Source organism: Diachasma alloeum, unplaced genomic scaffold, assembly GCF_001412515.2.
Source record: "Diachasma alloeum isolate Michigan unplaced genomic scaffold, Dall2.0 Dall_scaffold_00201, whole genome shotgun sequence".
NCBI lineage: Eukaryota > Metazoa > Arthropoda > Insecta > Hymenoptera > Braconidae > Diachasma > Diachasma alloeum.
Genome location: NW_021680366.1, coordinates 1,016,836 through 1,044,356, shown reverse-complemented (window position 1 = coordinate 1,044,356; position 27,521 = coordinate 1,016,836). Strand labels below are relative to the sequence as shown.

Sequence of the window (27,521 nt, the reverse complement as noted above, 5' to 3'; positions counted from 1 at the left end):
GGGGGGGGGGGGGGTCACATCGCTTTTTGTAAATTCTTTTCAATTTCTTCTTTATGTAAAAAAACTGTAAACACGAAACATCATAAGATTTGTATTTTTCAGTAACATCCTTTTTTTATTCAAGAAAAGAGATTGAGTAATTTAAAATTCCATACGATTGATTTTGCGGAAAGTCATATCGAATACAGAAAAAAAATTTCGTTGAAAAATATTGAAAATTGTAGTACTGTAGGGTTTTTACGAGTTGAAAATATGGAAAAATGTCAATTTTCGATAAGAAATTGAAAAAAAAATTCGATGGAGATTTTCATCGCAAGAAGCTCAACCAATAGGGGAAGTTGGGGTAAAACGGACTTTTGACTTTTTTTAAAAATGATAATGACGGGTTGACATGTTGATAAAATTTAATATTTTTTTCTTCATTGCAAAGAACGATCTTTCCCTTTGTGATGAGCCTACACTGAGCTCAATTGATAAATTTGGTTTCGAGTTATGAGTAATTAAAACAAAAGTCTAGTGTCCATTTTATCCCACTCTCCCCTAATCAAATCACAATAAATCTGGAAAATTATGTTCAGAATTGTCTTATTCCATAAAATCCTTGGAAAATGAAATCCACCGATGTAGGAAAAAAGGAGGGGCAGAGGGGATAAATTTTTAATTCCAAAGAATTGAATTTTAAAGTTCTAATTTACTTTTGTGATGAAAATATGCTTTCGAAGTTTTTTTTTGCTTTTTCTATCGAAAATCGTCATTTTTCTGTATTTTCGACTCATCAACAATGAAGAAATGAACGATAAAATCTATGAAACAGACATTAGCAGGCGATTGTCGTTGAGGTTAGATTCATTATTACTCTCACACTAAACATTTCAACCATTTTGTCCCCAACAATGCATTGCCCTCGTTCATTGTTCCATTTACACAAAAAAAAATTTTGACATTTCTTTGATCGAAAAAAGATGAAACAAGGCTTACATTCGACAACAAAAATCGCAATGAAAAATTGATTTCCGTGCTGACGAGTTGTGTAATCAGTTAGCTATACATTTATGTGAAAATGATATTTTTACCACTTGATTGCGTGGCTGAATTATGGAGAACTGTTTTAAATAGGGAAATACTGAGCTTTACTCACAATTGGATAAAGTGGCTGGAGATTAGTGGAATTTTTCAATCGTCCAGTGAAGTGATTGAACTGGTAAAATGGCATCTTGAGCCCAGAGTTGTGCAATTCGTATCAGCCTGCGCAGACGCACTACTCCTGCCCCTTCGGACACTTTTGTACACAAAATCTGACAAAACTCGTGACAATTCTCAACAAGTTGTCAAAATTTTCATCGAGTCCCACGGGGATACTGCGAAAATGGATAACAAACAACCGCCAACAATTATCTTTCACCCAATCATCTCGTCGATCCAGAAAATCGCATTGTACGAGACCAAATCCGTGAGTATTTCCATTAAAAATATGTACGTTAACAAAAACAAGAATAAAATTGGTTAGATCTTTCAATTTCTTCCGAAGATTAGTGTTCATGCAATACTTGCTTTCGGTTTCGATGTTTTAAAAATATTTATAACTCATTGAATTTTCGATGGAGTGGGATATTTTTATTGCATTTGAAATTAAGTACAATTGTTCTCCTTTGTTACGAGTGTAGACTGATATCAATTAAAGAATTTATTCCTGATCTGGGAACTCTAGAAAAAATGTGTTAAGGATTTCCAAGGACTTTGGCTACTTTTTCTCCAGTGATGCTTTTCTACTTTTGTAGTCTAACATCAAAGCTTTTATTCTGAAATAAATTATTTAAGAATTATTTAAATTTAAGATTTTTTTTTAGCTTTTTGTAGTTTTTTCACGTGAGCCCGATTTGACCCTGAGTTTTTGGATATTTCTATTAAAAAAATGTATGTTAACAAAAATACAAGAATAAAATTCGTTAAAATTGGTATCCTTCAATTTCTTTTGAAAATTACTATTCATAATTTTTCCATACAATACTTGCTTTCGGTTTGGATTTAAAAAAAATATTAATAACCCATTTAATTTTCGATGGAGTGGGATATTTTTGTTGCATTGAAAGTATAATTGTCCCTTTTGTTACGAGTGTAGACTGATCTCAATTAATGAATTTATTCCTGAACTGTGAACTCTAGAAAAAATGTCTTAAGATATCCAAGGACTTTGGCTATTTTTTTGTCTCCAGTGAAATGCTTTACAACTTTTATAGTCTAACATCAGAGCTTTCACTTGAGCCAGATTTCATCCCAAGTTTTCGGATATTTTCCAATGATTTTATTATTTAAACTTTGTACGTCTGAATTTGAATCTTGATATTGAACCGTTAGAAAAAAATTTTTTAATTTGAAAAAAATTGGAAAGTCTACTTTTGGAGGAAGATTAATGAAAAAATTAAAAAATTTCAATTCTTGAAAATTACCAGCATTTTTTCGAAATAATTTATAAACTATAAATTTTCTACCATAAAAATAATTTTTTCGGAATTGTAACAAATTTATTCATATTCAGAATTTTACTAGCAATCAATTTCATGCCTTAAAAAATAAGGCCTCCGAAAGTTTGAAGATTTCAATTATTTATTTACAAACAACGAATGATTAAAAAAATTATGATTTTGTGCAAAATACAACTTGAATGACGCTGGATATTCATGATTTTTTATATTTTCTCATGCAATTTAATTGACAAATTTGATTAATGAAAAGGGTCGAATATATAGTGCGGTCTGTACCAAACTGTCAAATACTTACAACTGTCCTCATGTTTTCCATAAATAATGTTTATAATTTGAGTTCGGGGTCCCCCTGAACTCGATTTTTCCATCTTATGAGAAAACGGTTCTTACTATGTTTTAGAAAAACAAATCCGTGGTAGCTCAATAAATTTCGAATACAGGGAATTTTTGTGAAATTTTATATAATACAAAGTTTCTGCGACATTCAACTCTAAAAATGGAAATGCAAAAGAAATTTCGTGAAATCACTTCTTATTTCATTCAAACAGTTATTGTTGCCTTCATCAACAACATATGAAGACAGAAAAACTCAATAACTTATGCGAATGCAATAAATTAACTCATTTCGATTTTTTTCCGGAAATCCATAGGGACTAGCATTTGATTGGTATTGTCTTGGGATATTCCTTCAGTTGAAACACCCTAGTCAAACGAGAGACTATAATAATTAAAGAAAGAATTGGATACATAAATTTCTTCCCCTCATCAAAGTCAAAGTAGAATTCATCTGAAAAATGATGAATAATTTTTTCTGACCATTTCAACCCTCGATCACTCGCTCCACGAGCGCGGCGCCGCCCGTTTTTGTTTTTTTATATCCAAAAATTAGAATTCCTAGTTCAATCCTTTCATTAAGCGTTGGCGTTGTCCGTTTTTCTCTCGGGAAATTCGTTCAGCTAAAAAAAGAAAAGAAAAGTCAAACGGACAGAAAAGTCGCGCCGCGCCACCCGGTGCGAGTGAGTCCCTGTCGACCCCTCGAGCGGCAGTGTTGCTACATTCACAGCCGCACTTGAAGTGCGCGCATAACGGTAAGCGCCAAGATGGCAACAGCGTGCTCGGTTAACCCAGCGCCGCTGCGCAAACCGTGCGCCGGATGAAGACTGGCGGTCGACCGCGCGTGATCGAGGGTTAAATTAATTTTTCCTTGTCACACCCGCCGACTCAACTGGAGTTCATTCCCGCAACTTTAACCCGGGACCCCTCCTCTCCCCAGAGATTCTACCTGATGGGTTCCAACAACACTCAAACTCGCTTCCGAGTGCTAAAGATCGACCGCCAAGAGCCCCGGGAGCTATCCCTAGTCGACGACAAAATGGAATACACCCAGGAAGAGATAATAGAACTAGTAAACATGATCGACCAGGGTAACCGATCGAAAGCCGGTCACCGTTCGAAAGCCCACGGCGTAGCCAAAGTAGTTTCCGCCTTCGGCATAGTCGGCTTCATCCGCTTCCTCGAGGGTTACTACATAATCCTCGTGACGAAGCGTCGTAGAGTCGCGGTGATCGGTCACCACACGATCTACAAGATCGAGGACACAACGATGATCTACATTCCGAACGATTCGGTCCGCGTTTTCCACCAAGACGAGCAGCGCTACGTCAAGATGTTCCAAAGCATCGACCTGAACAGCAACTTCTACTTCAGCTACTCCTACGACCTGACGCAAACCCTCCAAACGAACTCAGCAGCCCCGAAGCACATAAAAACGGAGACAACCAGCAGCGAGCAAAACCGAGACAGCGCAACCAACGACGAGGATTTCTTCAACATGTGGCTCTCACGGAAGAACTGGCAGAAGAACGATGAGTACGGTATAAGAAGCAATCCCCACCGTCGCTTCGTCTGGAACGATCACCTCCTGAAGCCCGTAGAGAAGGATCTCCACAGAGACTGGATTCTCTACATAACCCACGGCTTCGTCGGCCAGTCCAACGTCAGTATCTTCGGCAGATCAATGTACATCATCTTGATAGCAAGACGCAGCAACAGATACGCAGGAACCAGATTCTTGAAACGAGGAGCCAACTACAAAGGAGACGTTGCCAATGAAGTTGAAACCGAACAGATCGTCCACGACTCGGCGGTGAGTTCCTTGCACAACGGACGATTCAGTTCCTTCGTCCAGATGAGGGGCTCAGTGCCCGGTTACTGGTCCCAAGACATCAGCAAGATGGTTCCTAAACCAACAATCTCCTGCGTTCTAGCCGATCCCTTCTTCGAGTGCGCTGGGGCGCATTTCAACGAACTTCTCAAGCGTTACGGAGCACCGATAATCATCCTCAATTTGGTAAAGAAGAGAGAGAGGAAGAAGCATGAGAGCATCTTGAGTGAGGAGATGTTTGATGCTGTTGAATACCTCAATCAGTTTCTACCTCTTCAGCACCAGATTCAGTACGTAAGCTTCGACATGGCCAGGATGAACAAAGGAAAGACTGCCAACGTTATGGGAAGACTAGCCAACATTGCTAACAATGCAGTCTTGAAAACTGGGATCTTTCAGTCTCAGGAGCCTTACTACAACCAGCGAAAGATCCTCAACCCCTCTGGGAGCGTCAAGAAGAGTCACAAGGAGATGACCACCTCGATGACCAAAAGCTCGGATCTTGAGTTGAATCCGCAGATTGAGGACAAGATCAGAGACTTGTTTTTGACGAAAGGAACCGTTCAAACTGGCATCATTCGGACGAATTGCGTTGATTGCCTTGACAGGACTAATACAGCTCAGTTTGCTATTGGAAAGTGTGCGTTGGGGTATCAACTGTGTGCTCTTGGGGTTCTGGAGCAACCGAAGTTGGAATTTGATTCTGATTGCGTTAGAATGCTGGAGGAGATGTACGAGGATCATGGGGATACTCTTGCTCTGCAGTATGGTGGCTCCCAGCTTGTTCATAGAATCAAGACGTACAGGAAAACTGCACCCTGGACGAGCCAGGGGAATGATATCATGCAAACGTTGAGCAGGTACTACAGCAATACCTTCAGCGATCAAGAGAAACAGCACACGATCAACCTGTTCCTTGGGGTTTTCGTGCCTGAGGAGGGCAAACCACCGATTTGGGAGCTGTTGACGGATTATTATCTACATAACAAGGCGGCGGTGGAGTACAGGAGGAGGAACAGGGTGCTCACCCAGTGGTGGGACGATAATGTTTACAAGTGCCTTCCTTATGCTTATAATCAGGTGGCCAAGACTTGCTCGGAGATGATTCAGGTCCAGCACTCGCAGGAGGAGATGGTCGACATTTACTATGATTATCATCGACCTTTTGAGCTTATTCAGCTGGCTGATATTTATGCTTATCAGGTTAGTGTTTGGGAGAGATTTTTTGCTATTTTTTGTGGCTTTACTACCCCATGATCCCCATGATCCTTATTCTGACCCTTGTGACCCTTAATCTGATCCTTATGACACTTACTTAGACCCTTAATCTCACCCTTGTTATCCTTATTTGGGCCCTTAATATGACCCTTGTGACCTTTAATCTCACCCTCGTGACCCTTATTCTGTTTTTCATGACCCTTGTGACCCTTAATCTGACTCGCGTGACCTTTTTTTGACCCTTAATTTTGGCATTTTAATTTCGAGCACCAAATTTTCATCACCAAAGGTCGATTTGGATTTTTATAATATCGAGAGATATTGAGACCCTTATTTGGACCCTTAACCTGATCCTTATGACACTTACTTAGACCTTTAATCTGACCCTTGTGACTTTTAATCTGACCGTCGAGACTCTCGTGACCCTTGTGACCCTTAATTTTGGAGTCTTCATTTCGAGTACCAAATTTTTATCACCAAAAATCGATTTGGATTTTCATAATATAGAGAGATTCCAGAAAAAGCATTTGATTGCTGTCTTGCTTTCATGTTCATTAGGTGAGTCACTCGGTGAGGGATTTCATGCCTCATTTCACCACGAATTTTAGTCCCTTCGCCGTGAGAATCAGACCAGGCAGAAGAAGGGAGGAAACTTCCAGTAAAAATGCGAACATCAAGAATCCCTCGATGACAGGACAAAGCAGCACCAGCAGTAATGCGAGCAGTGCTAGCTCCAGCGTGGATACGAGTTCCGATGACGAAGACTCGAGACATGGAAGTGACAACCAGTTGATTCCACTGAAGGACCCCGGTGAGATGAGTTTCGAGAGCCTGTTTCCCTCGATGAGAGAGGTCTACGGGGTCGAGCTACAGATTCCCAGGAGGAGTGATCTCGTTCTGTACAAGAGGTATGTCATGATGGGACGAAATGCAACTCATCACAGTGATCACTCCAGTTTGAGGTCCAAGATGTTGCAGCAGGCGACTTTCCCTGATGTCGCCCCTGTCACGGTAGAACTGCCCAAGGTCTCAGATACCGGTGTCAGTATTTACGAGCAGTATGTGCAGAGGGGGAAGAATGGGGGCTTCGCTCCCAATCCTATGGATCTTCATTTGTATGAGAAGTACGCCAGACAGCAGCAGATGATACTGGGGGTCCGTTGCAAAGAGGCTTTTTGAGAGGGGTGGACACTATTCCATGATAAATCAAATGGAAATGTGATTTTGAATGTTCAAACTTGATGGAAGGATATTTACATATGATAATTACACTATTTTATCATTTCAATGAATATCAAATGGGAAATTTTGTTTTTTTCTTTCTTGTTTTTTTGCGAATGTGGAAGAAGTATTTATTCACTTCGAATAATGAAATTCAACCATTTCAGGGAATCATTGTCAACTACTTGAAATATCGTTTTTTCTAATTGTTTAAACACAATTTTATTTGTGAAATTCCGGGAATTTGAATCGCATTCTTATATCATTTTTATGTCATTTTTAATGGTTTGAAATAGTAAGGATATCTAAGTATCTTTTACAATTTGGTACACACGACTATTCAGCGTCATTCAAATTACATTTTGCACAGAATTATTGTTTTTAAATATTCATTGTTTAGAAATAAATAATTGAAATTGTTCAAACTTTCAGAAACCTAATTTTTTTAGCCATGAAATCGATTTCTGGTAAAATTCTGAATATGAAAATATTTGTTACGATTCTGAACAAATGATTTTTATGGTGGAAAATTGATTGTTTATCAATCGAGATACACGATAGCGTATCGTTATTTATTGAAAATCCTAGTAATTTTCAAAAATTGCAATTTTTGAATTATTTCATGAATTTTTCTCCAAAATAAACTTTCTATTTCTTCACATTTTTAAAATGCTTTTTAACAGTTCAATATCAAGATTCAAACTCACACCTACGAAGTTTAAATAATAAAATCATTGTAAAGTGTTCGGAAACTTGGGGTCAAATGGGGCTCAAATGAAAGCTCTGATGTTCGACTACAAAAGTAGAACAGCATTTCACTCGAAAAAAATTGCCAAAGTACTTGGATATCCTTAATCAGTTGTAAATACTTGGAAAGAAGAAGGTTGAAGTTGAAGTTTAGCCATTAGTTTTTGTGGTTTTCCAAAAACAATAAACAGCAAGTCAAATTTGTTATTAATTAATAACAAATATATCATATTTAATTAGATGAATTTCTCAATGTGATATGTATTCTTTTATAAGTGTGAGAATGGATAATGGAAACGAATGTGATTTAGCTTTGATATTCATGCATTTTCATTCTGAGAAAAATAATTTTATTTGTTAGGGCTATTGACTTCACCTCTAATGTTGTTGAATTGTTTCCTTCTTATTGGATTTAAAATTCATTTTTTTACGAGCGATTATATTCTGAAACGAATGTGTTTTGAATTAATTAAAAGGATTGATGTAAAAAAATAGTAAATATATCTTCAATTTTATCGAAGAACAGAGAACTGATGACATTTCTTAAACCTCATCAATTATTCGGCCAGAAGAGTAATAAAGTTGATCAATAAATACAGTAACAGGATTTAAATGTCATTCCGACGTTTTATTTATTGATAGAAATAGGATACAGGCTCTGCGTTTTTCTGCACAATCGAAAAATAATACAAAAAGTATTTTTCGACTGCCTGCACATGGTTTTGCTGTTTACTTCAACTTCTTCTTGGGGCGAATGTTGTTCGTGTGTCCACACTTCTTCTTGCGGCAGTTGGTTGCCCTTGGGTGAAGACGGGCGTAGCACTTGCGGCAGATCATCTTGTCGCAGTTGTATTTCTGGGCCAGAATCCTCAGGGTGGGCTCAATGACACCACCACGAAGACGAAGCACCAAGTGAAGGGTTGATTCTATGGAAAAAAAATATTCATCAATTTAAAAAAAAAATTTTGGTTATATTTCCTCAGAGGAATCAATTGAGATGAACGTAAAGTCAATGTTAATCAGACAGTTAATTGCAGTATTTGGAAGACAACATTGCAATATTTTCTTGTTTGGAGTTTAATCATTTTAGAAAATGTCTCAATTTTTTCAAGATCATTGAACTGTAATAAAAAAGTGTTTTCAAATTTTCCTCTCGAACGAAGTTTTATGAAGATAATCTTCATAATCATCTAGATGTGAAATGCTGAATTCAATTTTTCTATTTCGCCATAAAATTAGTATTTTGGGGAAGAATGATTTTAGGAGGAAGAGTGGAGGAATTTTTTGTGCCGAGAATTCAATTTCTTCAGAAAAACTATTTCAAAGTTTCATTATTTTATTAGCTACTCCCCAGCTAATAAAATAATTAAGAAATGAAAAAAATTAAGTGCATGAATCAAGTTTAATGCAGTATCAAATCATTTTCATCATGACATCATGAATTTTTTTATAGAACAATTGAACTCTATAGATAATATTTAAATGATTACACTACTGAAAATACAGATTTATTATTCTTACTGTTATCACCACCGAACAAGGTTTTCTGACAGATTAAGTAATTACAGAATTCCCTTAATGAAGAGTGATTTGAGAAAAAAAATTCATCATTTTTTGTAGCAGTTGAAAATTCTAATGAGAAAATTCCTTTGACATTTCCTCCTGAAACAATTCGTTCTCTAGATGATGGAAAAGTTAAAGTCTATGATCAATTCTAGGAGCACATGTCTTATTTTTTTTTGGTTCCTAGATGTTTTCTCCGAAAAGAGTTGAATTGTATCTACGTTTTCATCATTTTCCCTTTGAAAATATCAAGATTTTTCGCTGAAAATTTAATCTCCTACGGGAGGTTGGGGTAAAATGAACACTTTTGACTTTTTTAAAAATGTTAATGACGGATTGAAATGTTGATAAAATGTCATAATTTTTTTTCACTACAAAGAACAATTCTTTTCCTTTGTGATGAGCCTAAACTGAGCTCAATTGATAAATTTATTTCTGAGTTATGAGTAATTAAAACAAAAGTCTAGTGTCTATTTTACCCCACTCGCCCCTACTAAAAAAATACTGATAAATTTAGGTAATTATGGAAGATTCTAAAAGCGAAAGATTTAAGGAGAAAATATCAAGAGACTGTTCTTTGTAAAAAATGAAATTGCTAACGAAAAATATCTCGTGAAGGTTTCTCCTAGATCATTGATTGTCAAAATAGCTTCACAATTATCTACATGCGACACATGAAGTCAGGTATTTCCAGGATTAATTAATGAGAAATGAATAATTACCCTTCTGGATGTTGTAGTCAGAGAGAGTACGGCCATCCTCTAATTGTTTTCCAGCGAAGATCAACCTCTGCTGGTCTGGAGGAATGCCCTCCTTATCCTGAATCTTGGCTTTGACATTTTCGATCGTATCAGAAGCCTCAACCTCAAGGGTGATGGTCTTCCCCGTCAATGTCTTGACGAAAATCTGCATTGTGGCTCGACTAAAAAATTCAATCGTACCGATAATTTCATTCCATTCCTTTCAAACAATTTACGAAAAAATCTATTCTCAGATAATAATTAATTAATGCAATTACAGTTATTAAAAAGTCTAATCACACTGAGGATTTAGATGAGCATTAATTTACGATGGATAACCTAAAAAACGACAGACACCTCTGTCACTTCGCTCAAGTTTGATAAAAAACATTTGACGGTGTAATTGATAAAAATGTGAGGGGAAAATAATTCATTTGTTTTTCGTTGATGATTATTACTCATAATTCGTCATTTTTTACGGAAAAATTGTGAAAATTGGGTGACTTACTGTGTCGACAACGTGCAGGCCACACAATTCGGCCAGAAAAGAATGGACCGAGCTGGTGGCGCCTTCAACTTCCGCCGGTCAGTGACGTAACTCCTCTTTCCTCAGTCGGTACCTCCTGCCCTCTTCTGGATACTCCACGCACTTTTCAAGCGTTTTATGCTGCCGAAGGACGATGAATTACCGACAATTTAAATCAGTAGCGAAGTGGTAAAACGGTTTAAGCCGACTTATCTCGAGTTTTTGAGGAATATTTCCGAATCTAAGGGAGATGGAGAAATTTTCGTGATTATATTTGCTCTCAATTAAAGGCCCGAGTTGAAGACCCGAGTTTGTAGCAGAGATGTCAGACCAGATATGAATGTTTTTTTGGGCAGACTCCTAGACCCCAATGTTCTATACATACTGCTAGACCCCATTGTCCTCCTAGACATGGTTGTCACAACTCTGCTTTTCAATTGAAAATAGACATCATCTTTAGAGACATTTGTCATTTTTAGAGTCAGTCGTGGAAGTATGAACGGAGCCCCCCCTTGGCCCCCCAAGAGTAGTTAGTTTAGAGACCACTTGATGGCCCCCACATCAATGTCGCTATCCCTAATTGGTCGAAAAGCAAGAGAGTGGGAAGTTGTCGTCCCCCATTGGCCGAGACGCACCTCAAGATTCGGTTAGATCGGCTCAAGCCATTCTGTGATTGGTCCAGCACTCAACCGTCTTTGTGACGTCATTAGTGATTTGAAAGCGTATGAAATCTTCAACTTCTAACAATTAATTATTAATTAATGAGCAATATTTCGAACGTTTGTGAATGAAAAATTAATTATTCAAGTCCCAAACTTGCGATTAGAAAAGTGAAAACAAATCACGCAAGTTGCCGATTGTAAAATTCCTCTCCCACGTATCTCAGTCAATAACTTCACTGCTGCATCAAAGAAATCAGAATGTCAGAATCGAGTTTCCCCTCATTCCTCCCCGATCCGTTAAATCCAGTGTAATGCCACCACATCAATGACTAATCTCTATAAACTCCTCTGACTCACCGGAAATAAAGCAAATATTTGATCTATAAAAGAAATGAGTTGAATGCCAAGTTGATACGAGTACATCTCTGAACTCCGCAAATAAAATTCTAGTAACATGCACTTAAACGAATACATTGAGGCCAGTGCGTATGCCACAGGCCTCTCTCGAAATTCCTGAGATTAAAAACTCGATTGAGGTCCAGAATGACAAATAAACGAGAGAATTTTTTTTAATCGTTATGCAGTATATTTCCACTTGCTACCTCGAGGTAACTCAATTACACGTAAAAAGCATGCAAACATAATCGGGAGAGTATACAATTAACCCAGTTCAACATTCTCGCAAGAGCTATTAATTAATTTTTTTCTTTCCATTTAATTTAATATATTCAAACTAATGAATCAATACACATGTACATGCAGCCCCTCTCTATACGTTATGGCACGCTGATAAAACATCTATGATTTCAATATAATTTACTGTCAATCAATTGAAAATTACAAATTCCAATGAAAATAAAAAATCATTAGTTGTGACATTTACATATTGATTGATTTTGTTTCCGGAGAGAAATATTAAATTAATGATAATGAGAGTAACATTATTATTTTTATCGATTAAATACAGTTGAAAGCGTATTTGACACATTAATACAAAAGTACGCAGAGAATGCAGAGAAAAAGAAAATCAATGAATAATAATAAAATAATTATTTATGAAAGATATATCCTCTGAGGAATGAATTCAATAACTAGACATTGTCTACGTAATTTTTCTGGAGGCACTTGATGACATTTTTTTACAATTAGGAAGTGATAATGATCTATTGAATTCAGCTGCGTTGTCTGTTGTGATAATTGTTGGATGGATAATTCGCTATTGATTCAATTTTGTCCTTCTTCTTTGGGCACTTGCCCTGGTGCACTATGTACTCTCCAAACTCGCATGTGGGCATCGCGCACTGTTGCTGCCATATGCAACTGAGAACAAAAATAAAACAGATGTGAGGGGTAATTAATCATCGTGAGTTCGCCGTGAGTCAATGGATCTGCGTGTGACGATGGGCGTTGTAAATTTATGCGATAATTGCGTTTTATTGTTTTTTTTTAGGACCGGAGCCATTTCAAAGGCGTGCGGAGAGGAATGGCTCGTCAATTTCTTTGAAGTAATGATGGGAATTTAGTGCACGTGAGTGATTCGGGTTTGTGTAATCTGAGATGTTTGGGAGAGATTCTGGGGTGAAGTGATCAATAATTTTTGTTGTTCACACATTTTCTTTCTATATTATGAAAATCCAAATCGACTTCTGATGATAACATCACAAGTAAGGGCCATAAGGGTAAAAGTAAGGGTCGCGAGGGTCAAAGGAATGATCAGGAGGGTCAGAATAATGGTCATAAGGGAAAAATAATAGTCACGAGGTTCACATTCAGGGTCATGAGGGGCAGAATAAGGGTCGCGGGGATGAAGATAAGGGTCGTGAGGGTGAGAATAAGGGTTACGAGGGTCAGAATGAAGGTTGAGAGGGTCAGATTAAGGTTCACAGGGAAGATTAAGGGTCATGGTCAGAATAAGGTCACAAGTGTCAGCTTAAGGGCCACAAGGGTCAGATTAAGGGTCACAGGGGTCAGATTAAGAATCATGAGTCAGATTAAGGGTCACAAGGGTCAGATTAAGGGTTATACTACCCATCAGATTAAGGATCACGAGGGTGAGAATAAAGGTCGCGAGCGTCAGATTAAGGGTCACAAAGTTCAGATTAAGGGTCATGAGGGTCAGAATAAGGGTTATACTACGGATCAGATTAAGGATCACGAACAAAATTAAAGGTCACAGTCGTCAGATTAAGGGTCATGAGGGTCAGAATAAGGGTCACGAGGGTCAGATAAAGGGTCAGATTCAGGATTATACCGATTAGATTGAAGGTCACGACGGGTATAATAAGGGTCAGATTAAGGGTCACGAGGGGTATAATGAGGGTCGGAATGAGGGTCACGAGGGTCAGAATAAAGATGATGGGGGTCATATGGGGATTGGCGAGGGGAGCGAACAGGGAGCATAGCCCCAAGTCAGGCATAAAATTTAATGGAAGAATCGAACCATCAGATTTTAGGAAAAAGCATCCGAATGTAACATACTCACAGTCTATCCGTCGCTGAGAAGTACGCTTTTCCCCTCCTCGCGTGTATGCAATTCTCGTCCCTCTCAAAGCATTTGCACTGACATTCACCATCAGCAGTGATTCTGGGGGTGAATTCTGACGGGCATCGACACCTTCCGGAAGTAATGAAAAACCAACAACGTTAGAAGAAAAAATAACCGCAACATTGTACTTCCTCGCGGCAGCAATACTGCAAAACTTACGATTTCTTCTGCGGGGGAATCCTGATGTTCTGCGGTGGCGAAGTGAGCTGATATTCATGCCTAAATCGTCCTTCAGTTCCCCCCGTATACTCCGTTTTTTCCCTGCACTCACATTTCGTGTGATTATAGAACGACAGCTTCTTAACGACAGTTTGAGCGCCAACACTGGTTGCCTGCAGCAAATCAGATTAAATCATTACTTAGAGATGACTAAACTGACCGGTCAAGTGACCGTTAATGGCCACCAGCTGACCGCTAATTATCGCGCCGAGAGCCAAAACATGCATGAGAAAATTTGATAGAAGACCTAGCGAATTCGTTAGAAAATTCTACTGAATTTCTATTGAACTTTCTATTTGCTTTTTGCCGATTCGATTGAAATGTTCAATAGAAAAAGTCAATAAAATTAGATTTTTCTACATAACTTATTGTATTGAGAAATTTTCTATAGAATTTCCTCCGCCCCAATTCTGATATTTTCTATAGAATTTTCTCGGCTCAAATTTTCCAAATTTTTCCATTTTATTTTTCTTTTCTTCTCATCAACAAAATCAAACAAAAAAACTTTGCATCTGCACTGTCAAAATTCTCTTTTAATTTCATGGAAGATGTAGTAAATCTCATGAGAGTGACATTAAATCGAATTCAGGGTCACAAGGGTCACGAGGGAAAAAATGAATTTCCAGTACACGTTTCGGAAATTTTAATCACATTTAAATTCCACTGAAATTTCAAGAAATTTCGCCATTGAAAATTCTGAATTTCGGGAAAAAACCAATGAGAGCCGTAATTTCACTGAATTATTAATTCAATTGACCACTCAATTGGATTCAGTGGCCCTGTTAAAAAAATTACTAGTCAACTTCATTAAATTACATTTTTTCTAACTGCGTATCATTGACAACGGGACCATTGATGACAATTAGTAATTAAAATAATTAATGATCATAATTGAATTTTACTAAAAAGTTTTTCGATCACACCCTTAAAAAATGACCGAAATAAAACTGACAATCATTTTGCCCACAAAATTCGGTCACGGTCAGAAACCGGTCATTTACGCATGACCTGACCGAAAAGGCAAATGCCGATCATTCTACATCTCTATTCATCACCGCGCAAAACAGCCTGAAACACTCAATCGAAAACAATGAATGACACGATTCAACAGCTGCTCCACCCATCTATAACAATTCAATTGCCCTTTTCCACCGCATGCCCCACGAACAATGTGACAACACCTGAGATAAAGCCATTCTCCTCAACAATCAAATCCGATAGCATTACCATTATATAAAACAATGAATGAGTTTATGGGACACCACGTCTGTCACGCGGACCTGTTCCTATAATTATCTGCAATACCGCAGGCAAAAAAAAATCTAATGGATTTATAGGCCAACGCCGTTGACAGCAGACAGCTCTCAACAATTAACGCGATCACGACATACCCCTTTTGAAAAATCCTAACTGAATTTACAAGATAAACCTGACGTACAGTTAATGAATACGACATCATACCGATCGACACTGGAGGGCAATGATCAGCTCGCGATGACAGGTAGCCAACCAACCCCACCTCATTGCCAATATGAAGCATGTAATTTCAGGTGGTAAATAACGATAAAGCGAATGCATAAATCAACGTCGTTCGACGTACATGAGCTGGATCATGATCTTGCGTACACACGCGACGAGTCGTGCGGATAAACAAACGCTACACGTAATACAGCGGATTGCCTAGAAGCCATTCACGCCCGTGACAATTTATCTGACATCAGCGAGTGCTGTTATAACGTTTGAATTTTCCACAGGGTATTTGCACGGTACTTCAGGTAGTGAAATGCCACGCGTGCTTTCTGAAATACGAGAGATAACCAGACTGTTGGCAGTGGATAAATATACGTTCAACGGGTGAGGGAAGCGATGCCACTTGAGCTAATTAACCTTTGGTGAAACCCCTCGGGTATGCGTCTTACTCGTGAAATTATGAAGCATCAGATTACTCATGCGTTTTAAATTGTCGGGGGGACATTTAGGGAGGAAGGGGCAGAGGTCGAGGGGGATATGCGGGGCAGCCATGGTTTAATAAGAGCTTGTGAGTGGAGTTACGGAGTTGGAGGTGATTTTTTTTATGGAGATCAAGTGGTGATCGTGAGATGTTTGAAAGGCAACCGGCATTTTCACTTCCGAATGGAAGCATTGTATCCGGCAAATCCGAAATTTCCTGGTTTTTGTGGTGGGGCGGGGGAGACCGGGGGGAAATTAAATGTGAATTTTTCCATTCACGACCACATCGAACCTTTCCACTTTTTCAATCATTTAATTTATCGATTGAATTGCGGGAGAACAATTTTTAAAAAAATCATGAATATTCGGTGTCATTGAAATTAACCGTTGCATTGAATTGTTATTTTTTTAAACATTCGTTGGTTATAAATGAATAATTGAAATTATTTAAACTTTCGGAAACGTTATTTTTTAGGCATGAAATCAATGGTTTATACGTTATGTATAGAAATTGCTAGTCATTTTCAAAAATTTCAATTTTTTTATTATTTCATCAATCTTCTCGCAAAAGTAAACGTTCTAATTTTTCTTCAGATTTTTAAAATGTTTTCCAACGGTTCAATATCGTAATTCAAATTCAGATCTGCAAAGTAGTCAAGACCTGAAACTTAGGGTCAAATGGAGCTCAAATGAAAGCTCTGATGTTTGATTAAAAAAGTAGAAAAGCGCTGCCCTGAAGAAAAAATAACCAAAGTACTTGGATATCCTTCAAGTAATGTTGGCTGCCAATGTTGGGACAGTGTTGGCAACGTCGGGACAATGTTGAATTCAATGAATCATTGTTTTGAATGTAAAATACATGGTTACAGAAATTCAGTAGCGAAGTGGTAGACCGGTTTAAGTCAATTTTTACTATTGACAAGTTTTTAGTGAATATCACGGAATCGAAGGGAGATAGCTAAATTTTTGTTAAAACCTTTTTTGTAGCACTCAATTTGCTCTAGAAAAAAGGTTATTACGAAAATTTCATTATCTCCCGTAAATTCGGAGATATTCTTCAAAAACTCAACTAAGAGATAAGTCGACTTAATCCGTTTTACCACTTCGCTACTGAATTCTATTCGGAAGTAAATTGCTAATTTATTAGCAAAAATATATTGACTATGTTGTGACGGACGCAATTTCCCGCGTGTTTTAATCGTCTAAGAGATCGTCGCAGGATTTTAGAATATTTGGGACGATTCGGATTGACGTACGATTGAGCCTTTCTAACTCATCTTTTTGTTGTTGTCACAGTGCGTCTGAAGACGGAGAGTTAACTCAGAGGAGTTAGCGAGACTAAAGAAAACAAAGAAAACTGAAATTACCATAAGCACTGAACGTTCCAGAATTTTTTAATAATGGAGACTGATAGTCCTGACGTCAAGAAGTTAGAGAGACTCCTTTCTATCACTAGATTTTTGTGTATGATTGATGAGAAAATCATCATCAACGCTAGAAGTTCCATAATTTCTCAATTCTGTGGAATAACAGCCCTGAGGACACGACGCCAGAGGATACTTTCCTACAAAATAAATGGCACATCAGGTTGATCTCATACTGACCATCATCGAAGGTCAATTCAATGGGAAAACATTTGTTTTCTCCATAGAAGGAACGAGATATAAATCCATCTGTCTGCTAGTAGTCTGTCTAGCCGGCTAATAGAGCCCATCTATCTTCCCTCTCTGTTTTCCGAACCGGTCGTCCTGCACGTTAGATCAGAACTAAGAGATCGTCACAGGTTTTTAAAATATTTGGGACGATTCGGATTGACGTACGATTGACCCTTTCTAACTCATGTTTTTGTTGTTGTCACAGTGCGTCTGAAGACGGAGAGTTAACTCAGAGGAGTTAGCGAGACTAAAGAAAACAAAGAAAACTGAAATTACCATAAGCACTGAACGTTCCAGAATTTTTTAATAATGGAGACTGATAGTCCTGACGTCAAGAAGTTAGAGAGACTCCTTTCTATCACTAGATTTTTGTGTATGATTGATGAGAAAATCATCATCAACGCTAGAAGTTCCATAATTTCTCAATTCTGTGGAATAACAGCCCCGAGGACACGAAGCCAGAGGATACTTTCCTACAAAATAAATGGCACATCAGGTTGATCTCATACTGACCATCATCGAAGGTCAATTCAATGGGAAAACATTTGTTTTCTCCATAAAAGGAACGAGATATAAATCCATCTGTCTGCTAGTAGTCTGTCTAGCCGGCTGATAGAGCCCATCTATCTTCCCTCTCTGTTTTCCGAACCGGTCGTCCTGCACGTTACATCAGAACTAAGAGATCGTCACAGGTTTTTAAAATATTTGGGACGATTCGGATTGACGTACGATTGACCCTTTCTAACTCATGTTTTTGTTGTTGTCACAGTGCGTCTGAAGACGGAGAGTTAACTCAGAGGAGTTAGCGAGACTAAAGAAAACAAAGAAAACTGAAATTACCATAAGCACTGAACGTTCCAGAATTTTTTAATAATGGAGACTGATAGTCCTGACGTCAAGAAGTTAGAGAGACTCCTTTCTATCACTAGATTTTTGTGTATGATTGATGAGAAAATCATCATCAACGCTAGAAGTTCCATAATTTCTCAATTCTGTGGAATAACAGCCCCGAGGACACGAAGCCAGAGGATACTTTCCTACAAAATAAATGGCACATCAGGTTGATCTCATACTGACCATCATCGAAGGTCAATTCAATGGGAAAACATTTGTTTTCTCCATAAAAGGAACGAGATATAAATCCATCTGTCTGCTAGTAGTCTGTCTAGCCGGCTAATAGAGCCCATCTATCTTCCCTCTCTGTTTTCCGAACCGGTCGTCCTGCATGTTAGATCAGAACTAAGAGATCGTCACAGGTTTTTAAAATATTTGGGACGATTCGGATTGACGTACGATTGACCCTTTCTAACTCATGTTTTTGTTGTTGTCACAGTGCGTCTGAAGACGGAGAGTTAACTCAGAGGAGTTAGCGAGACTAAAGAAAACAAAGAAAACTGAAATTACCATAAGCACTGAACGTTCCAGAATTTTTTAATAATGGAGACTGATAGTCCTGACGTCAAGAAGTTAGAGAGACTCCTTTCTATCACTAGATTTTTGTGTATGATTGATGAGAAAATCATCATCAACGCTAGAAGTTCCATAATTTCTCAATTCTGTGGAATAACAGCCCCGAGGACACGAAGCCAGAGGATACTTTCCTACAAAATAAATGGCACATCAGGTTGATCTCATACTGACCATCATCGAAGGTCAATTCAATGGGAAAACATTTGTTTTCTCCATAAAAGGAACGAGATATAAATCCATCTGTCTGCTAGTAGTCTGTCTAGCCGGCTAATAGAGCCCATCTATCTTCCCTCTCTGTTTTCAGAACCGGTCGTCCTGCACGTTAGATCGGAATTTCACTAGAGAATTCTTCAACGTCCCCAGGACAGTTCTATCCAGTTGGCGATATTGTGGTCAATTCATCGCTCTTTCCTCCTCTCTCTCCCCTTCTCATTTTTACGACCTTTTTATTTGTTTTTTTTTTTCATACAATTCATTGCTGGTGCGTGTCACATACCCCAGGAGAAAAGGATTCTGTCCATTTACCTTCAATTTGCTTTCCAATCACTTCCGTGATCAAGTCCCCCCTCTCCTTATCTCGTGAGACATTAGTTTGCGGAAAGCTGCAATGTTAATTATTTCGACGTTTGTTTTGTTGGCTGAGGCCAACAGCGTCGTTGGCAATGCGTTAGCAAACCAGTTTTTCACGTACATTCATTGGTATATGGATGGTGTATATATGCAGCACGAGCAATAAAGATATAGTGAAAACAATTGCGTGATAAATTTAAGCAATCGATGAACTGTCGTTAGTCAAGCGAAAAATTCTCTCGTTAGGCAGTTTTATATTGGATGATTTCACCGAAGCTTGAATTGTATTAAAAAAAATTAATTCTATTGATTTTATTTCTATAGAATATTTTCCATTGAACAATTCTATGGAAAATAGCGATTTTTCAATAGAATTGACGAAAAACTAACAGAAAGATCAATAGAAATTCAATGTCCACTAGATTTCGAGGTGAAGATATCACTGTTACAAAAAAAAAGAATTAATTAAAGAAAGAGAGATCAAATTGCGAATTTTCTGTGCACGATATTTTTTGTGCAAAACTATCCGGTTAATTGATTATCTAATGGCGTGCACAAAAATAATTACACACTGATAGACTGATTCATTTATTTCAAACGGGAATCGTTAACTATTAACGAATGGTAGAGTTGAATATGATCAATGATTATTCATTAATAGTTGAGGAATGGTGCATTTGAAAAGTGAAAATCGAGTCAAACAGGGCTCCTCAAATGTGCATTTGTTAACTATTAACGAATGAACATTTGGTGAGACGGAATAGACCCTCGTCTCCAACCAAATCCGTTCATTAACAATAACTAATCCTTTTATCAGTGCACCCATTATTTTTGTGAACGTTTTCAATAAATATGTGCACAATTTAAATTCACTCCTCATGTACCAAAAAAATGTGCACAAATTTGTTATTTTATCAATTTGCGTGGATAATATTTGCGCAATTTATTTATCATTCTTCAAAGTGGACAATTTTTTTTACTCAATTCACCTCATGTGCGAATAACAGAATGACACTGTGTACAACATGAGATTTCACTATTTTGTGATTGAATTTGATGATACATTAAAAAATGTAATGTGCACGTCTTATTCGATTTTTACATTTCAGTAGCGACACACGTCAATTTTGACTATTGACCAGTTTTCAACAGTGTTACCAGATCGTGACGTCACCCCATTTAAAATTGTACAGGTTTTGGCTATAAATCGCCAGAATCTGGCAACCCTGGTTTTCAATTAATATCTCGGAATCTAAGAGAGATAGCAAAATTTTTATTATAACTTTTTCTGGAGCCGACTGAGTGATACAACAAATGTAATTACGAAAATTTCGCTAGCTCCTTTAGATTCGGAAATATTCCTCAAAAACTCAGCTGAGCCTAAATGTGTACAATTCTTATGTGCATGAATCATACCCTGTCCTTTCCTGTGAATTCGGTAGATTATTACATGAAATTTTTTAGGGTACGTGGTAAAATGCATAAATGAATGAATGAATGAATGAATGAATGAATGAATAAATAAATAAATAAATAAATAAATAAATAAATAAATAATGAATGAATGAAATAAAAAACAAACATCGGTCATTGCCAGTTGAAAAGATCGAATGATAATTTCAATGGAATGTATTTGACGATTACGGGTGGTGGACATCTCCGAATGTGAAAGCTTATTACTCACGAGGAAACTTGGGCGTTGAATTGCCGGAGACTTCTCGACACCCGCCAGACGTGACTTGATGGGTAATACGTATAGAATCAACAGTAGGAATAGTGCAATGCTGGCAAAAATAGAAATGGTCGTTTGCATGAGCTAGAGTGTCTGGTATGTTCGTGGTTTAACTGCTGATATAACTATTTGCGGAGGGATATGAGATACCTGGCGACTCCGAGGGGAAACCCTAAGTGTGGGCGTGGACATACGAGGTATTATTCTCGCTGGGTAATTGAAAAAAATTGACGGAGACACCTACGTAATTGGATTTTATCAAGATGAAATTTTCCACTTTCTGTAGGCGAGTGATTTATTTTGATTGAATTAAACAGGCATTATGGGTAGAATTTAAAAAATAAGAATTTTTTTTAGCAATGCGTGTGAGAAATGCCACTGAATAAATTCTGTTGAATTTCCGTTAGAAGTTTGTAGAAATTCTGTTGCAAAATCGTTTGTATTTTGTGACGTGTAATTTTTTTTATGAAATAAAGAGAAAAAGTCAATAGATTATGATTTTTGTGTACGAATTTTTCTCTCGCAATTTTTTCTATAGAAGATTTTCACGCAAAAATTATAACACAAAAAATCTAAAACGTAAGCTTGAACGATTACAATGCTTCAATTCGGAAGCAAAAGGTTCAAAAATCATCAGAGCAATATTCAATCTGATTCAGCCAAGTGACCGCCGAAAATTCTCCCACTCGAGCGAGATCACTTTCCTGCATGTGGTACACGACTCCTTGTGATGCCAGCCATATATCGTATGAATCACGGAGCAACTCCCTTTTGATGTCTGTCGACGAAAATAGAAATGGTCTAGCGTCTTCACTCGCGTCTTCATCCGAGAATTTTCGCTTTACTCTGGAATGCACATATACGATATACCCACCACAAGTGGCAGTTTAGAATAAAACAAAATGCGTCAGGCTTCATTGGACAATGGCTCAACTTCTTTTCATTCTGTGTCAGCTTTAACCTCCCTTGAGCATAATTCTTGGCACAACCATCGAGGCTTTACGAAATTCAAACTGCAGCTGTTTCCAACTTTCAGAGCCTTCTTAATGCATTGTCACATATTTTATTCCATAGCCAGCGCTTGTTGAATTAAATATACTTTATTTGAATCGAATAAATCGGTTTATTCAAATGACTCGTAATAAACCTTTCATTGAGACTTGAATTTAATCTTTATTTGCGTTTTTATGTACTTTGAATGAATAATTTTTTGAATGTAGGAAAAAGCTGGCTTTAGTCAGATAACGACTTTATTAGTTGGAAAATAATTTATTCATGTGGAAATAATCCTTTATTTGGATCCAATAAATGAATTAATAATTGATTCATCAGATTTTGATAAGAATTTTGCTGAAATGAACATAGAAATATGAAATGAAGTGTTTCACCGGCAAAAAAAAATTACAGAAAAACTTAGCGAATTTATTCAGAAATTCTATTTAAACTCTATTAAGTTTTATTAGTGTTTCGGAATCTTTACTTCAATATAAAATGTGAAATAGAAACTTTTTTGATTGAAACATTTCCCATAGGAATTCCTCGACATAATTTTTTTGTTTTTGCTACTCTATTTTTTTTTCTAATTTCTATGGAAAATATGGCTATGGAATAGGTTGTACGGAAAAATCAAATTCCAATCATTTTCTTTATATTCCTTTTTTCAATTAATTGTTTATAATCATTCCTATTGCACAAAGCAATCCTATGGATGGGAATCATAACTCCCAATTTATCAGCTGTGAAATTTCCATATTACTGTAAATAATTCGCTCATTTTCTAATTCCTATGCTCACTGAAGATTTTAATTATAATTACAGTTCAATTCCGTCTGGAACACGCTTTAGAGTATGAATTTCTGGAATTCAATGTATGCCGATACTCTGGTGAAAGTGCGTGCCCCCACTGTTATCAATTTTTAGTTAGTTCACACGGTAATTCAGATAATCTGTTGTTCATCTGATTAATATAATTCTGCGCTTAGAACATTGTTATCTCATGTTTTCAACACTAAATTAAAAATTAAAACATAATTTGGAATAGTGAGTCACACTGTTAGGAATTGTCGTCTGGAACACGACAGTGTTTTAACGCGAGATAATCTCATAATTGCAGTTATTAATTCTAATCAACTTTGTTTGAAGAAAACCTCAGTAAACGCAGTATTAAGAAACTCGAATTATTCCATTTTCCTCTGACCTAAATGATTCGAATAATTATGATTCGTTTATTCATCTTTTATAAAAATACTTTCGATTCACGATACTGCCGATCTTTTTTTCTATAATTTTTTTTCCTGAACGACTTGATTCAAAGGCGTTATTTCTCCTGGTGCACGCTGACCAGAAAACCGAAGCATCGGAGAACTTCTTGGTAAGTGCTTTAGAATTTAAAATTCATGAATCCACAGCCGGAAGCTTGAGAAGATTGTGTTGACACGAAGATGAGATCTGTCACGTCAAACAAATCTCTGTGACCGATCAGCCTTTTTTCCATTTCTCAATAGATGTGTAAAGTGGTGGAGAAGTGGGGAAAGTTGGACACTTGGGAGGCCCAAATTGGTTCCTGCACTTTGAGGCACTTTTTTTGCGATAAAACTAATGGTTCTGGTGAGGTTCACCGAGGGGGTGTCATAAATCTGTTGAGGCGATAATAGGCATTTCTCGGGAGCCAGACACCAACGGGATGCATTCACCTGAACAGGAGACTTATCTTGATGGTCTTTTTTTTCTTCTCTTTTAGGATGAATTTGAGAGGGCTCGGATGCTTTCACAGCGCTGGAGGAATTAAAATGAAAACGTCAACTGCATCATTTGTGATTATGCGCTTGGACACATAATTAAACGAGTGTTTCGCATCGTCAACTGGCACGTTTGAACGGCTGTGGAGATGGAGAAGGAATGAGTTGTCTCTCGGTGGGTCCTCTTTCACTATGTGAACCATCGTTGTTACTGGTAACACCATAAATCAGGGGGTATTTTGGTATCGCGGAAGTACACACGATATAATGGGTATTTATATAAGTGGGAAAGGCGGGGCACTGGTGACTCGGAACATTTGTGGAGAATGCATTTTCATGATTGCATTAGTTCGAAATCAATTATTTTTCACTTTTCCTCGACATTAACTTTTCCTCGTTCGGGGATTGGTATTGGCCCTTCCCCAAAATCGTAAAAGTGAAAATCACTACGGGAAAATATCGTTCACGGCTAGTGCAATGGGGTTTTTTCCTCACCTTCGGCTCGGACGCCAACTCCACGCGAGTACAAAAACCCCATGGCATTCGTCCTGAAATTTACTATTACAGAAATTGAAGTCATCGAAATGACGGGTGATGAGGTGTAATTGATTAGGGAGATGGGGCATATTAGGCCGTTCTTCGTGTGAAATAATATATTTTGATATGAGTGTGTAAAAGTGTTTTTCCGTACTGACCTTCACTTTTCCTCGTTCGGGGATTGGTATTGGTCCTTCTCCAAACTCGTAAAAGTGAAAATCACTACGGAAAAATATCGTTCATGACTAGTGTAAGGGGTTTTTTTAACTCGCGTTGAGTTGGCGTCCGAGCGGAAGGGGAAAAAAATCATGAAATTTCAATGGGAGTGGGAGTGAGATGGAAATTTCACAATTTGATGGAATTTTCAGTGGAACATAAATACTCAAAAACAAAATGCCATGAATTTTTAATTTTTCACTGAATTTTCCAGATTTTTCACAAAACAATTTTCACAAAATAATTGAACTGAAAATGAAGTATTTGATTGATTTCCAGATCATTTGAACAGAAAATCAATGGAATATTTGATTTTTTAATGACAAGATTTCCTGAAATTTCAGTGGAACTTACCCCTAGATTGGTCACCATATGAGGGAAACCCCCTCCCGGATCGTTTTTCATTAATTACAATTTACTGGCTAATCGGAAAAGTTCAAAAAACTTTGACTTTGTCAATTCAACTGCCTAAAGAATTACAGCAATTTTTAGAACAGCATATTTCCCGAAATTCCTAAAGAAAACAAATTATTTCGAAGAGATGAATCATTTTTTCCCATGTTAAATGAAAATGCCCATGACGCGACGTTGCCGAAAACTCGCTAAACGCGCCCGGGCAGTGTAGAGTGAATTCGGCAACGCTAAAGCCTAAATTACACGGCGGGGAATCCCCGCGCAGCTGGCCGGAGCCGCACGGTCGCCTGTGGTGACTAAACTAGGGTTAAACACGTTAAACATTTCCAGAATTTGGCACGGAAAATTCGGACGAAAATTTTTAACAATATACGCCAAGGCGAAAATAGTATATTTCGATACGAGAGCGTAAATAAAGGAGGGTACGGCAAAATGGACTCCTAGAGCAAAATGGACTCCCTTATTTTTCCAGTTGCGAAATTCTTCGAAATGTTTAGAAGAGAATATTTTGTGGGAAAAATCAATAAATTGCCGAAGATTTTTTGCATGAATATTGCAATAGGAGAACCAATAAATGCAGTTGAAACAAACTTGAAGAATTTTCAATGGAATGCGGAAAAATTAATAAAAATTCCAAAAGAAATTGAAGAGAATTTTCTAACGGATGCGTTGAGCTTTCCTATGAGTTTTTTTTCCCAGTTGTGGTGTCAGTATTCATCACTCTTGATTTATCTCCGCGAGGGAAGTGCCGGGGGATATTGTTTTGACGGTGTAAATAGCCGTAACCAATGATTTTGCATTCCTAATGGGTGTTTTTTCTCATAATATTAATATTTATGGGACTCATCTGCTGGAGTGGATAAACGGAGCGATGTCTGGATTTTTCAACGGAAGGTAATGGAGGGGATCGGCGGATAAATATTCGGTTAATTTTGGATTAACCTTGATGAAGTGGGAATGAGTTAAAGGGAACATGGGAAATTCAGTGTGGGAAGAACTCGAGGGAATCGGCGCGTTTTATGGGGCGAAAAGTAGTTCAGAGGGGAAGTAACACTTTTCGTGTTGAATGGGAATGTTTTGAGGATTATGGAAATTCTGTGAAAATGAGTCCATCCGATAGAACGCCAAGAGAAAAAATTACTTTTGATAAAGATAAAGATGATTTCCTTGATACAAGAAAATATTCTCTTGTCAATTTCTAGAATCGTGAAATCTTCTGGTAAATAATTTTGCGCTCACACGGAGAGAGAAAGAAGTCTTTGAACAGAATGAGATTGTCTTGTCCGGAGAAAATTTTTAAGTGTTAGCATAAGTACAGTAGAGGCTTCGTATAAGATACCTTAGGGACAGTAGGAGAGTGGAATTCCGGGAACCCCGATGCCCCTACTACGCGCGCCCATAGAGAGGAGAAAAATAGGGATCAGCGGGTTTCAAATAAGATACCTCGCTCGTTGCGCCCGAATTCAATGATATTTTCATTTTTACTGAATGAATATCGATAACTAATCAATTTATATGTGTTTAATGTTTTGAATTTGTATCGCCCGCGTTTCCTTTTCTCTCTAAACATAACCCCGCGTGATAGAATGGCAGCTGATGGCGGGGGATTGTTGGTGGACTCGAGAATAATACAGACGAAAAATTACGATTTTTCGATGGGAAAAGTGAAAAAAAATCCCAAGTCGAGAATTTGGTTCTGATTGGACGTACACAGGTCTTTCAAGATCTCTCCAGACCTAGATGGACCAGGTAAGTCCTAATCAGTTCTGCGACGTACTTTTCCAGAGACCATTCGAATCCTCAGTTCTTTTCGGTCCTGAGAAGTCCTCCTCGATGCTACCGAGAACGCGTGATTTTACGAGCGGGTGAAGGGGAGCGCATGTATACGGAGGGTTGAAATTTGTAGCCAACGAGGAGACAGGGTGGCAGAATATATTTTAGCCACCCTCATCTCCCCGTTTGCAAGCGGTGTTTAAATAAAAAATAGTAAACGTTGATTCTGTATTTATTGACCTCTAATGACAATGAAACCCTCGGAGGTGACAGAAAAGGGGGAAAATTTTTTCATTTTCACGTGGGTCAAGGGTGAAAGTCGATTTTCGCCAAAATTGAATTTTTTCGCCAAGTGAAAGTTGATTCTGTATTTTCTAA

At 37.6% G+C, this 27,521-nt stretch overlaps 4 protein-coding genes across 4 annotated transcripts in view; 1 reads left to right on the top strand and 3 right to left on the bottom strand.

Annotated features, from left to right (window-relative positions):
* LOC107035822 overlaps nucleotides 1-1,269 on the bottom strand; it is a 2,968-nt gene extending 1,699 nt beyond the window's left edge. The window contains exon 1 of the mRNA XM_015253417.2: nucleotides 1,139-1,269. Within this exon, the coding sequence (XP_015108903.1) occupies nucleotides 1,139-1,213 (75 nt within the window). The 5' untranslated portion in view covers nucleotides 1,214-1,269. The remainder of the gene's footprint in view (nucleotides 1-1,138) is intronic.
* Nucleotides 1,207-7,446, top strand: LOC107035821 (polyphosphoinositide phosphatase). Its single transcript, XM_015253416.2, has 3 exons — nucleotides 1,207-1,450; nucleotides 3,757-5,850; nucleotides 6,424-7,446. The coding sequence occupies exons 1-3, from the start codon at nucleotides 1,367-1,369 to the stop codon at nucleotides 7,042-7,044; spliced, it is 2,799 nt and encodes a 932-aa protein (XP_015108902.1). The 5' UTR covers nucleotides 1,207-1,366; the 3' UTR covers nucleotides 7,045-7,446.
* Nucleotides 7,447-8,435: 989 nt separating this feature from the next.
* On the bottom strand, nucleotides 8,436-10,722 carry LOC107035817 (ubiquitin-60S ribosomal protein L40). Its single transcript, XM_015253412.1, has 3 exons — nucleotides 10,645-10,722; nucleotides 10,119-10,318; nucleotides 8,436-8,759 (listed from the first exon to the last, which is right to left on the bottom strand). The coding sequence occupies exons 2-3, from the start codon at nucleotides 10,306-10,308 to the stop codon at nucleotides 8,563-8,565; spliced, it is 387 nt and encodes a 128-aa protein (XP_015108898.1). The 5' UTR covers nucleotides 10,309-10,318; nucleotides 10,645-10,722; the 3' UTR covers nucleotides 8,436-8,562.
* A 1,297-nt stretch (nucleotides 10,723-12,019) lies between these two features.
* LOC107035825 (sarcoplasmic reticulum histidine-rich calcium-binding protein) overlaps nucleotides 12,020-27,521 on the bottom strand; it is a 52,859-nt gene continuing 37,357 nt past the window's right edge. The window contains exons 4-6 of the mRNA XM_015253419.1: nucleotides 14,029-14,201; nucleotides 13,807-13,938; nucleotides 12,020-12,644 (exon numbers count right to left, since the gene is read on the bottom strand). Coding sequence (XP_015108905.1) covers nucleotides 12,497-12,644; nucleotides 13,807-13,938; nucleotides 14,029-14,201 — 453 coding nt within the window. The 3' untranslated portion in view covers nucleotides 12,020-12,496. The remainder of the gene's footprint in view (nucleotides 12,645-13,806; nucleotides 13,939-14,028; nucleotides 14,202-27,521) is intronic.